This window comes from Amia ocellicauda, chromosome 5 (genome assembly GCF_036373705.1).
Source record: "Amia ocellicauda isolate fAmiCal2 chromosome 5, fAmiCal2.hap1, whole genome shotgun sequence".
Taxonomy (NCBI): domain Eukaryota; kingdom Metazoa; phylum Chordata; class Actinopteri; order Amiiformes; family Amiidae; genus Amia; species Amia ocellicauda.
The window spans coordinates 50,201,204-50,215,445 of NC_089854.1; the positions used below are offsets into that span (position 1 = coordinate 50,201,204).

The 14,242-nt window shown below is 37.7% G+C and overlaps 1 protein-coding gene across 11 annotated transcripts in view; it reads left to right on the forward strand.

Moving 5' to 3' along the window:
• aebp2 (AE binding protein 2) overlaps positions 1-13,796 on the forward strand; it is a 67,441-nt gene extending 53,645 nt beyond the window's left edge. The window contains exons 7-9 of one of the 11 annotated variants that reach the window (XM_066705590.1): positions 3,867-3,980; positions 5,541-5,744; positions 12,936-13,796. In XM_066705590.1, coding sequence (XP_066561687.1) covers positions 3,867-3,980; positions 5,541-5,724 — 298 coding nt within the window. In that variant the 3' untranslated portion in view covers positions 5,725-5,744; positions 12,936-13,796. Of the gene's footprint in view, positions 1-3,866; positions 3,981-5,506; positions 8,372-11,593; positions 11,624-12,882 lie in introns of those variants that run through there. The other 10 variants (XM_066705588.1, XM_066705589.1, XM_066705595.1 and 7 more) reach the window with 10 other exon arrangements.
• The last annotated feature ends 446 nt before the right edge of the window (positions 13,797-14,242 follow it).

Genomic DNA, 14,242 nt, shown 5'->3' on the forward strand with positions numbered 1-14,242 from the left:
CACTGTGCTTCTGTCCATATATAATTTAATATTGTTATATTGGTGTGATAAAAAGGTTGAGCTTTAGTGTTAGGAATCCTGCTGTAAAACTGTTCCACTGCTCACTGTTACCCATAGTAGATACAGCAGCAGAGATTTTAGTCTGGCCTTTTTATTTTATTAGGTTGATTTTTATTTTATTGCATCATTTAGTACCTAGACAATGCCACTAACAATTGTTTAATAATTTTAGCAAGAGTATTTCACTTATTATATCATGAACTGTAGATACAGCTCATTTTAAATGAAATAACTTGTTTACAAAAAAAGTCAAACAGAAGGTGCCAAATGCAAGTTTTTGTGCCTTTTAACCCACAGATGACAACTCTGGTGCCTTATTGGATTTATGTACAAGGCAGTCTGTGAGCTGTGTGGCTTTAAACTCCTACTTATCTCATAGTTTGGTTCACATACTACAGAAAGGCATTATACCACTGCTCATTCTGTATGATTAGAAACAAATAATCAAAGGTGTGCAGGAATGTGCTGTTATTAATGTGAATTGTGACCTTGCACTTTTGTATGTCTAAACTGGTGTTGTGCTGAGTACTCAATCGGAGTTAAGCCCAACTTTGTTTCAACCTGGTTTCCTATAATTAGAATAGACTGTTTCTAATAAACCAGTTTGCTTTACTCACGAAAACCTTTTAGTTGTTTATGTATGAGAGCCGATTGCAGTATCAGGCTATTAATATTCATTATGGTTCTCTGGGGAGCTTTTATTGTGGAGCCAGCCATCAGTCCTGCCTTTGAAGGAATGTGTCAGGTTGGTAATAATCTGGAAAAGTTGTTTTCTCTTGATGTTTTATTTGGGATATAAATTTCTGGTTCAGGAAAAACGAAAGCCAAACAATTCTCCGTTTTTCTTTTAGTTTTTTTTCAAGGGGGGTGGAAAGCAAAGGAAAATTTTCAATGTCTAGAAGGATGTCCTGAGTCTGTTTCACAAAAGTAATGGAGTGCAGTAAAGGTATTTGTCCGGTTTGAAGTAGAAAATTACTTTTTTGATTGAATTCTTAAAAAAAAATCTGTAAAGTTTAGGCCTGCATTTATTGCATATTTAAAGTGTGTGAATGTAACGTACACACATTTGCATATATTATCTAGGTCTTTAATGTTTAATTTAATCATTTAATACTACTTTTATGTATAAAATGGAAATCCTCTATGAACCACAGTAGATCTGCTTTATTTCAAGCAAATTTTTCTTATTTAAAGCTTTATTTAAATACAGCAATGCATGTCAATCTTTTTCCGTCCTGTGGGATATTGCTCAACACAAATGAACACACTGCCATCCTGTGAGAGAAATGTGACTGCTTCTTGCCCTCGAGAGCACTTCTGTGTTGACCAGACCGCTGTACAGTGAGGCTCTGTCCCTCTCGTCATAGCAAAACACGCCAATGTGTGTTATAGAGTGAACCAGTCCCTGTTGAGGTTTTGGATTGTTGTGAAACTACTCAAACTGCCCATGTAAATAACTCTTGACGAAAGTCAAATGCTTAAGTCCGGAAGTTGCATTTAATAGTTGGACAGTGAGACGTGTACAGTTGCATTTTTTTTTCCTTCCCCACATAACCGTGCTTATACAGAGTCTGGTAGCATTGGCTCCATCCTGAGGTCAGGAGGCAGGGACAGGATTTGGGTCTGGGGAGGGTGTTCGAATCCCAATGTCTAGGTCCTGGAGTATTGCAGGGCTGTTATTGAGCGGGCAGAGTGCCGCTCTCCTGATAAAATAGGCTTTCTGTGTAATTGGGAGAGGGGGCTGCTCTGGCCCCAGACGCATCTTGCTCTTTTATGGGATTTTCATATTTCTCCCCGCTCTGTGAGCTGCCTCCAGACCAGCCCCAACCAAGCCCTGCTTCAGATCCACAGTCAAACACCAAGTTGATGACTAACGTTGTTTGATAATTGAGCTTTTCTCTCTCTCCCTCTCTTTTGTGTTTATTTTTCCATTCATTCCCTCTGCATTACTCTGTCTACTTAATTACCTTCACCTAAAATGCCCTTGCTGGGAAATTGAGAAAAAGTGTGTATATATAATATTAAAAAGCTATTAATGATGAATGTATATAGAATCAATTATTAATATTGTACCCCTTTGCTGAGCATGCCGACAACTGGTTGTGACTTTGGAAGGCATGTGACGATGAATTGCAGATTAATGGTGCTGCTGTTACTTTTGTCCTGTACAATTAAGGTGGAAGAAATTGTGAGTTAAAAAGGAGTATGCAGACTGCTTCTTTATAAGTCAATTGCAAGAGAAATGAGATTCGTAATAGAGGTGGGCAATTGTGTATGTATTCATAAAAATAGAAATTAATGCTGATCTTATATTAAATCTGGGAACCTTTCCTTATTATTCAAGCTCCACCATATTGTAAGGGACAGGTTCTGTAGTGGATGAACTGCATTGGTGCAGTATGCCATTTGACCTGATTGCTTACTTGTCATTCCAACAGTCATAAACATTAGACAGAAATTAAAAACTGTAATCCTGATTCTCGTTTAATGTAGAAACTTGTGGAGTGCAGATGTTAATCTGTATTCATCCCCCCTTGCAAATGGCCAGTTTTCCCTCTTGAATGTTTTTTCTCCAGCGTATAAGTCTCCCTCTCTCTCCCCCTCTCTCTCCAAAGCACCAGCCCTGCTCACGGCCAATTTCAGTACCTATCCCACATAGCTGGTTAGAGAGGGAGGACCATACTTAGCTCTTTTCCTTCTGTGTGATTGTGGTTTGTTTTAATGTCTGGTTATGCTCTGTATCAGAAGTCTGGTCGTTTCCAAACATCATAATCTTGTAAAGAAAAACAACCAATTTGAATGTTTGTTTGAGTTGGAACTTCCGTCTTCCTAAGTTTTTCCAGCCTCTGGGTACAATCAGAATTGCCTTCTATGCTGTTTTGTAATATTCAGCAAGTTCTCTGTAACAAACTGCATTTACTTGCTCTGGTTTTAGGACACTGTTGCAGACCACCTGTAGGTTAAATATATAATGAAATGCACATACTTCATTATTCTGTGCAGGAGAATCAATGATTTGTTTGTTTTTAATCATTTATATAAAAAATAGTTTTAGATTGTGTTTTCCAAAGTAATCCTGCAATGCTCAACAGTACATGTTCTCACATTTTAAGTGCTTTATACCTTAGGCCTGTTTTCCATTCTTAATTTAACTTCTAAATTATAAATATATTGTTTTGGAAATGGTGTTCACTTTTCAAAATGTACAGCACGAGCAGAATACACTGTACAGCATCACACTGTTATTTCTCTTATGAGATTCCAGCAGAATATGCAAAATCCTGAGAAAGCTGATATTAGGAGAAATCAGAGTACAGAATACTTTCTAGGCGTCGGCCGTTTATTTTTCAGAATTCCTTCAGGATAAGACACCCAGTTCTATTCTGGTTGTAAGGTTTTAGCTAATATGCTTTGCAAGGGGAAGGGTGAATGCATTTCATCCTTCATTTAAAACTCGAGAAACGTCTGCCCTCTGGCCACAAGTCATATTGTAAAACATAAGGTGCAGTGGCTAGGCTCAATCGATAAACTGAAACCTGCTCTTTTCAACTAGGCTAGATCTGTCAGTCTTCGATGTTACAGCTTTGACACTACATGAAAGAATCACGTGACCGATTATGCTGTTGCATGAATTCAGTTTTGCAATTTTCTGCTTGCAAGGCATGACAAAACATTGAGCTGGTACACCAACCTGCTTATGGATTGTGGATTGTTCTACTTTACTTTCCCCAAAATGTTAGTCACATTAGGATGAATTGGGAGCTTCTGACTTTAATGGTTCTTTTTTGTTTTCTCTTCTTCTGTAGACTGCCAGATGTCTGGGTAAATGAGAATGACCGGCCCCAGCTGAAGACGAAAATTGTACACTTATCAAAGTTACCACGAGATACTGCAGTTTTATTAGACCCAAATATATACAGGTAAGGCTGAGGCTTTTGATCTGCAACAGTGGAGTGCCTGATTTTAAGGGAGAGAAAAATTATTCAAACTGTTTGCAAATCTGGCTTTTCTGCTTCCGGGCAGTTGGTGGTGGGTGATGGTGGTCTATCATAAGAACATGAGAGAGGAACTAGCAGGCCACTGTGTTGCCCAAAACAAGGTACTAACTCTTAGATTCTCTGCATTAGAATAGGAATCTTAAGAAGCTTTCAATTCTCACTGCATCCACCTTACTGATCAATGCATAGCCAGAGGGGTTCTGCTCCCACTGGATTTGAAATTGTATAAAAAAAAAAATCTAAATAAAATGGAAGTATAAATAAATCTAATCACCATCCTTCTCTTGTAATACAAAGCAGACCATGCTAGCTTTAGAAATCAAATTAAGTAACTGGAAACGATGAGAGAGTTCCTGGCTGGCCATCATTTTTATTGCTCTGGGATCATCACTACTGGTAAAGCCCCCACCTCTTAAGGCTGATTTATACTTCTGTGTAGGTACGCGTATGCGTCTCTGAATAGCGATGCAGAGCAGGGGTTTCTGGGTAACCTGTTGCACGCAGAGGCTCGCAGAGGAGCCGACGTGCACTCCTCCGAAATATCAACAGCGCGTCTCTGTGATCCTATGCGTCAAGCAAGTGCTGATTGGTTGAGCAGGACATTGAGAGCCTCAGCTAATTGTTCAGTGCTGGGGTGACCGGTGTATGATGTTTGTCTGTGTAGGCGCTGCAGCAGGTCAGAAAAACAATGTGGTGACATACAAAAGTATTTAAAATGCATCATCCATGGAACACATTTGTCCACATGAGTATTTTGTCCCTTGAACTGCACGTTTCGTTAATATAATTCATATTTTGTGAACATAATTCACATTTTATCCCAGGAAATGCCCACGTATTTCATGCTTGGCAATTTTGGACAAAAGGTAAAATGTACTTTGCTTTCTGTGGACGAAATGGACAATTAGCATTCATGATCAGACAGGTGACTGATCAAGGCATTGATCCAGAGACCTGTGTTTGCAATGTAATCAGGATTGAAGCCGATCAGACAAGCACTATATCAAGAGCAAATCTAATACAATTAATAATAATGATAATGAATATGTGATATGTAGAAAATAGCATGTTTCACCAATCAACGTGATTGTAACTTTCACAATTTGATTACAAAGCCCATATTGTCTGCTATATTTATTATATTCACACAAACTGCGGGTCTGGCGGTTGGAGAAGAACTTATTTATAGCTCATTAATTTTGAGTTCAACAGTTGAATCGCCATATATGCATTTAATTCAAATATTTAGTAACTTATAAGAATGGATATGCAGGAGAAATTCAAATACGCAGAGGTGTGTATGTATGTTCTAGTGTTAAGTCTCTAGCCAGCTATAGCAAGACAATATAGATCTGCACATACAGGATGCAATTTGTATTTGTGTGTGCGTGTAGTTTCTGTAACATGTCCTTAACAGTATGTGTTAATTTACATCCATACAATCGTAGGTGCACCATAGAAAATGGGTTTCATATTCTGCAGATTGCAAAGTGTTAATTTGACACTGACACTGCCCCCTATGGATGCGTCAACCTTACGTGCAAGTATGCTGGCAGACACCTATGAGGACGTCTGCGTACGACGCCCGCGCATGTACGCAGAGATGCAGACGCAGAAGTATAAATCAGCCTTCAGTGTACATCACTTCACCAGTATTTTGCAATAAGCTGTGTTGCAGTACATTGGGTGAGTATAGTGAAAGTGAAAAATTATTTTAAAAAGTTATGAAGTTATGAAATGTTAGACATAAGAATCAAATTGCCAACCACTTCAAAGTTCAAGCATGTATACTTTTGCAGAAAGCTAATGATTTCTTAATGAGGTTAGCATACAGAGAGAGAGAGAGAGAGAGAGAATGTATATTTAAAATTGCTTGCCTCATTTACTTTTAACCACTGTGTAACCACATCCTTACAGTTTAGATCTGAGCAGGAGTGAGAGGTAATTGGGGTTTTTGTAAGAGAAAAAGTGTTATTGACTGACCAACAAAGCTGAAAGGTCCATTGGTCCCAAGGACCATAGAGAGAGCAGATGAGAGAGATACAGCAATGACCCTTATGAATGGGATCTTGTATGGTATTTATGCAGTTTGTAGCATGCATATACTGTACTATGCCTTAGTTTTCCATGCTCTGTATCAGGGTCAACTACACCTATACTACTACTCCATTGGTTTCCATGGTACCACGGTATGCTACAGTAAACATTGACAAGGGCAGTGGTGTATTGAGGTACTGGAAGGAGAAAATGTACATTAGCATGTTTTAATATGAAAGGTAGGTAGTGCAGACAAGCCAGGAGATGAGTATTGTCTTGGTGCTCCAGTTGCCCAAGCTGGACCGCAGTGCTTAAGTGTCAAGGGGGCAGTTGTTTCTGGGGGTTAGGGGGGGATTTTGCATCAGGTGAGATGTGACTGTCAGAGGTAGCAACCCCAGGGTGCAAATGGAATGATAGCAGATACGTGCTCTTCAATAGTAAGGAAGATGACCATTTTCACAGCTGAGAGCAAAGGGTTTGTGTTGGTGAAATGAGTCTCCCCATCTAAGTGTTCAAGATTACAGACGTATACTTAACGAAAAGTCAGACTTTTTTTCCTGCTTGTGTATCTTTGAAGTGTGCAGATTCTAACTGGTGGCAGCAGGGTATGGCATAGTTTTTCACAAATGTATGTATCTGGCTTCTCAAAATGTAGGAGTTGTACAGGATGGTACATGTTTAAAGCACAGGAAAGGGTAAGCCTATATAGAGGGACAGAAACTCCAGAACAGAAAGTTACCCAGTCAGCGCAGTATTTGTGAAGTTAAATATTACGTGTAAATGCGTTTTTTCAGAGAATTGTCACTTAAAAGCATTTTTCTTTTCAGTGTTGCTCCCATAATAATAATAATAATTTATATAATTAGTATTTTTGCACAGAATGGTGTGTGTACAGTTGTAGATGAATATATGCAAGCCCAATGAAAAAGTTATGTATAAGAAAAATTGCCACCATGCATAATTCTGATTACCAGAATATATCAATGAAAAGGTTGAGTGAAAGGAAACGGCTAGCCTTTATTGAAAGAAAAAAGAAAAGGAAAATTAAAAATTTAAATGTGTGCTTTCATTGACAAAGCTCTTGACAATAATTCCAATTTCTTAGATAATGGAGTGTGTAGACCTTTGTCACATGTGTAATGTTTTTTCTGTTTTTGTATGATTTCCCCTGCACCTCTCTCCAGGCTTCTTCTAGTTAAGATTCTGAGGTCTCCAAGGTTAGCATAGTTAACCATTCCATACATCTGTCTAGTTTGTGTGATGCGGTTTCTTTCCCATATTCCACTAGGTGGCACCAGTTCTTGCTGTCTTGCAGTTAAACTCAGAGGAATAGCATCTATTGTGTTTATAAAATGCATGCAATATCCACAACAATAAATCCTAATAAAAAGGAGTACTATAAAACATTTAATTGGAATACAACAATTATAATTATTATTAACCAAAAAAGGATTGCAGAGAATCGAAAGAGAGCAGTAGCTTTGGGGAGGATGTCTGTAAATCATACATCTGCAGATCGATCGCAGGCTGTGCTGTATTGTGCTGCGCTGCACTAGGACCTGGCACTCCTTGTCACATTGCAGTGCATTCAGGTTGCTGATATTGACCCCGAACCCATCTCTTACCGCTGCAGTTCTTCCTACTGACTGATTGCCATGAGTTGGGTGTTTTCCAGGGGCAGAGCCAGTTGGTCACTGAGAGTCAGCACTCTAGCTCTGCCTTGATGTCAAAACAGGGGAAGCATTTAGCATGGATAAGCAAACAGAATTGAACCTTTTATCACCTGGACTCTTCTCTCGCAGGGAAGGGGGGTGGGGGGCACCCACAAAATCTACCCCACCACTCCTCCAGTCACCTGATGTCTTCTTTGCACTGTAATACATGTTTGCATCCCTCTGTTTAAATACAAACAATAATAAATGTTGCTGTTTGCTGCCTTGACATTTTAATGTGCTTACAAGAGCTGCACTTAACTAGTGTGTGCAATTCAGATTTTTTTAAATGTGATTTTTAAATGTTGCACGCATTTTATGTATGTTATTTAAATCAAATGTTTTTTTTTATTATTATTATTATTATTTTCTGTTGTCTGTGTGTAATTTCATTCCACTCTTGAGCTCTAGAGCTAAGGAAAATATTATACCATGTGCAAGTTGCTCAACATCAAATTCCAGAGAAGTAGCAAAATTTAGTTTATACTGGTTTGCTTTCATTGAACATTTTGATTGTCCTGTATATTTGATTACTGTGTACTTAAATAAAACTATATAAAAATATATGTATGTATGTATGTATAAGTACATGTATATTAAAATGGGGGGCCAAACTTGCTAAGCTTTTCTTTCACACCATGTGATTTGCAGCAACAACAAAACAGGTCAGAGGCTAAAATGAATGTTTTAAAGTGTTTCAGTAGTTTGCTTGTTTTTTTCCCCCCTCCACTTTGTGGTTGTAGGAGAGCAGTGGGTTTGGCGGGGGGGCGGGGGGGGTCTTGGGGGAGGTCTTGGGGGGCAGGTAGCAGTAGATAAATGCACTTGGGGGGCATGCTTGTACTCAATTTCATTATTATGATGTACCTCAAACTAGGAAAGCAAGGGGATGTTTTAGGTTTTCACAGAGCTGAATTCTCCTGCTTCCAGCACTGTTTGTACCTCCTGTTTTATTTGTTGTACCGTGCATTAGCCAATGAATTAAAGATGGGTACAGAAGTCCTACACTACAAGGGTCTGATTTGCGGTTGGTCCTAGTCCTAGTGTGACCCTTCCACAGGTCTAAATCGATGTTTCAACCTCTTGCTCTTCACTTTGCTGAACCTTTCTTGCTTTTTCTTTATTATTTTTTATAATATGTATTAGATTTTATTTTCCTACGAGTGGCCGCTGTTCAGATTTTAAAGGTGGCTTTCAAAACTGTTCTGCAAACGTAGTTATTTGTGAGGTCTGTGGAGTACCAGATCAAATGGTACCCCTGCTGAATCAAGTCCACAAACTACAACTGCATGACGAAAACGCACTTTGCTGAGTGTCATTCCTCCAGTGTGTTTTGCAGATTCAATTGTGTTCCCTCCATTTATTCTGGACATTAGTGCATGCTTGGTTTTTTGGTAAGGGTACCAGCACAAGAGGAAAAACTGCACTCTGGTCTCAATTTAAACAAACAAAAAAAAAAGTGCAAGAATCTTATATGCTGTGTACATAGACAGTAGCGATAATAAAGAACACAAAATAGGCAACCATTCTCATATTGTAATTCTAATATCGATATGATTGCATTTGACCCAAAGCAGACCCATTCTTGTAAAATGTCATCCTCATAACACAAGCTATTGTGCAAATCCCTGTCCAATGTGTATGAAGATGGGTCCTGGTGACTCATTACTGTACAATAAAGATCTGCTTGATTGTGCCTGGGTTGTAGTCCTGTATTTCAGTGTTTCTAGACCCTGGTCCCGGAGTGCCCGTCTCTTCTGTTTTTAGTTTCAGCATAGCTGATTTAACGAAACCCTTTACCGAATGAAGTCATTTAGAGATCAGCTGGAACACGTATCTGCAGCGGTATTACTTATGACCGGAATTGATGGCAATATTCTGTATCTGTTATGAAATCTGAATTGGTGTTGGTCCTCCCTCATTCTCCATAACACCATTTATATTGATGCAGTTTTCAGTTTTCACTCCCCCACCCAGTACTGAACACTCAGACAGATGTAAACAGTCTTTCTGTTCTCCGCTTTGGTAGTATCGGTGAAAATAAAGATTAACTTGGTAGGACTGCAATAATAAATTATTGTATAAATACAGTGTATATACATCTATGTGGATAGGTAGGTATAAATGCAGCCATAGCATGTAAAAACATTTCACAATGCAGGAAGTTCAGAACAAATGCAATCATCCCCAGATCTCTAAAACACATTTTTGGGTTCCATTCAGCTGAATTATGAAATGAATCCTGCTGATTTGACAGATTACTCTTCCTTGACTGATGATGTGTGGTGTTGGGCCTGAACCTGCTACTCTTGTGTGCTCTGCACGTCTCTGCAGTGTATTTCTCGACAGTTGTATTAATTAATCATAAGGTTCCAAAGTCTTTCCCCCTCCCCTCATATTTGCTCAGCATAGGCCATCCCGGAGAGCTGTTCCAATGAAGAACTCTGGTGGAATATTTCCCATGTGAGATAGTTTGCCTGTTTTTTTTGTTTTTTTTTAAATAAATCATGAACCTGCTTAGTGAAAATCTCTGAAGGAAAAAAAAAATACACCCTCATAAGAAACTACCCTCAAGAGCATTGTTTTACATCAACTATATCACTAAAATAAATACATTAAATGTTCCTACTATTGTTTTAGTTATTTTCATGATTTGGCAGAGACTTTTATCTATGGTGTCTTGCATTCCCCTGCACCCTTGCATTTAAACTCTCTGGCATCCGTGAAGAAAAACCATTACATAATTTGAAGTGGTTTAACAAAAGTGTGAACCCGACCAGCTTTAACAGCCTTATAACTTGAGAAGGGTCGAACCAGACAGGAGATGCTCATGTAAAAGGGCATAGGAGAAATGGGAAGGTGGAGCTGTTTGCTGTAACGCACAGACACGTGGTTTGATTAGTTTTGTCATGGGTTGTGAAGGATCAGATTGGTTCCCGCTCTGTCTCTAATTAAATAACCCCACCCCCTTGCAGTCACCCTATGTAGAGGTATGTCAGTCATTTTGATCGTTGTCAAACTATTAATTACTGTCTGCAGAGCATTCTTAGTAGACTTAATCTGAAAGAACATCTAAGGAAGTGTGTGTGTACGTGCAGAGAAAATATAGTTTTAATCCCCTGAAAAAGAGCAGAGGGTCCACCTCCGTTTTAGTCTCTTCTGCATTATTGTGAATCTCCTGTCCTGTCACAAATCAGAAATTTCTAAATTGATAGCATTTAAGGGCACATACAAACATAAGCCATGCTATGAGTGCAAACAAAAGGCAGTAATGTAACACACACATGCCCCTTCTTCAACATGCGCCCACAATAGATGATTTCCTTGAGTATAATGCCCTGCTGCAGTTTACCGGCCAAAATGTGTGTTCTGTTGGGACTCACTAAACCCCCAGCTGTGAGTGTGCTGTGCTGTGGAGTGGGGTGCAATGTTGTGATAGACTACCTTTACCCTGATCCTAATTATATATAGAACTCTACAATATTTTTCACTGTATTTTTCAACTGCAGCAAGAAATTCATGTTATTATTCCAAGCCCCAATAGTTGCTTTACATTTTTTTATAGTCTTTTAATAAAAAATCATATACTCTTTAAAGAAGAAATTAGGAGTATTGAGAACTTATGGATAGAGTAAGTTCCAGTAACACACACCACCCACCATTAGTCCTTCCACACACGCCATCCTCCTCATTCCTCAACTCAGTCTTTGACTGGTACACAGTCGCAGGTCATTTTTCCATAATCCTAACATGGTCCTTCTACAGACGGTGTTTGTTGTGTCTCCGCAGAACAATGCCACAGAAGAGACCGAAGCGGAGGTAAGCGAGGGGGAGCGATCTCCATATTAGGACCCAGATACAGACACAGACACACTGTGTAGCATACTTTGTTGCTGCTGCTGCTGCTGCAGTTGTCGTTGTGTTCGATGTGTTTGTTGCTATCGTGTACACTTATTTATTCCATCCTTTTCTGTCCTGTTTTGAAATCAGATGCACAGAAACGTGGCATTCATATGTATGACTGAGATTACACATGTAATGTAGTGCTGTCTGAAAATTTTCCGTTCAACATGTGGCTATTATATAGCTTTGAGATTCTGTTATCATTATTATTGTTATTTATTTATAGGTATTTCATAATTTGAACTCAAAATAGCATGAATAAAAAGAGAGTCCCTGTACAAAAGATTGTTAGAACAATTTCTTGGTGTTTTTGCATGTATTATTGACTGGAATGTAGTTTACTTTCAACATATTATTTCTAAAATTAGATGGCTTTATTAAGGACAAAATAAAAGGGGTATTTTTTTCTGTGAATGATTACGAACAGATCAGAGTGGATGATAATCCTGTCATTTTACTAATATATTTGTCTTTTTATAATTATAAATTACAAGTTTAATCTGTGTATTGCATTATTGACTTAAAAATCTGAGTTTAACATGGCATATTAAAGAGTAATTACTTTACTTTTGCAAAAGAAAGATTGTCTTAAATTAGGTTTAAGAATGTAATATTAATTGTGAAACCACATTTAAATCTATTTTTATATGGAGAATTTTAAATATTTTTTTGTGAGATTTATAATTAACTGTATCAACACTGTATAACTGTGACTAGTAGTTTACCACACCCACCCGCCCATTTGGAAATTTTAATTAAAAAAAAAAAAAAAAGTAATTTTTAAAATGTAAATAAAATTAACTTTCAATGTATTTAAACTGTACACGTGTTCTTAGGATTATTATATTTCTCTGAGATGAGATTTGGAGCAGTTTATTCATTTTACAGAAGTGGAGCACACAGTCTGGTTCAAAATGGGTTTATATGTTGTAGTACTTTTTTATTATTGTCACATTAATTACACAGAAGAAATCTAAATCACAGAAAGCAACCACTGTTTTCTATGTTGGGGGAATTGTTTTGTGAAAGGAAACACACCTTTTAATAAAAAAACATCAGTATGGTGTGAAAGAAGGCAGCTGAAACCCTGCAGTTCTCCCCTGTGAAAAAAAAAACGAAAAGTGAAAACAAACCTTTTTTATGTATATTTTTCTTTCTTTCTTTTTAATACAAAGGAATGCACAAATCAATAAGGAACTAAATTGAAAACCAAACTCTCTGCTTTTAGGATGTGTTTCTAGAGCAAGATGAAGATCCATTGCCATTCCCTGCTACAGTTCCTGGCGACAAACGTAACAAATTGGAATGTACAAGACATGAGAGACTAATCCAATGTGTGTATTTCACCAAAGTATGCAGCATTTTTTTTTTTTATTTAAATTGATCTTAAAAACTTTGCATCAAGTACTGGACTGGAGAACATATGTTGTTGTTGTTTTGTTGTTTGCTCCCTCTCTCCTTCTAGGTGGAAATACAGTACTCCTTAGGTGAAATGCATTGGTCTGGTAGGAGGCAATGAAACATTATAGAGAAATAGTGCTTGTAAATAATTCTGCAGAGTTGTAATATATTTTTATACCATTAAATGTACTGTAGATTTGTTTTTCTTCTGCTTTTTTTAGAAGCATGAACAAATGTATATAATATGGTAGGAATAATTTTGAAGGTTAATGTAATTCATTAGTTCTGCCAGAATATCTTTTGAAATAAAAAAGAGAAACAGAAGCACCTTTCTTTTCTAACAGTACAATTTGTAATTAATAAATCTTTTATGGTTTGTGTGCTACTGCTGCTACTATGACATTTGTATTATGGGCTTGAAATCCTTAATTGCTGTGCTGAATATAGGCAAGGACTTATATTAATTTAAAATCTGCCTATGAGACATTCTGCTAGTCTGTGAGGTTCCATGGCAATGTTTAGAGAGAATAATAATAACATTAAATAATAAATAAATAAATATGTACTGAAATGGGCACTTCTTCATTCTGTGTAATTTTCCATTGTATCGGGGGAGAGTGTGGAGGGACATTCTTGCTTTAACCTGGGTCTCAGCTGTGTTTTTGTAATAAAAATCTGAAAAGTGAAACCCTTGCCTTGATCCTTTAGTGTCCAGTGTTCCTGTGTGTGTTTCTGATCAGAGTGCTCACTGGTTGTGGTACACTGTATCGGAAATAATAGGGAGCCTTTTTGCAAATTTAAAAACAAAAGCTACCTAGCTTACATGCAAATAAATTTGTCTTGGAGGACTACAAAAACCATATCAAAGCCATATCAAATCCTTACTTGCCTGTGCTGTGTAGAGTTAATCTCAATTCAACTTGCTTACAGTACAGCTGGCAAAGTCAACATTTGTTTATGTAGTGCAAATAAATAGATGCATCAGGACTTGGACTGCAATTTAAATGCATTCAGTTATGATTGTGTTTCCTAAAGAAATTGGGTTGTGAGGAAATTCTATGTGAGTTGAACCCTTGTTTCAAGAAAATTTGGTAAAAATACGTGAAAATGGTCTGCCAGGTTTCTAAATTTACT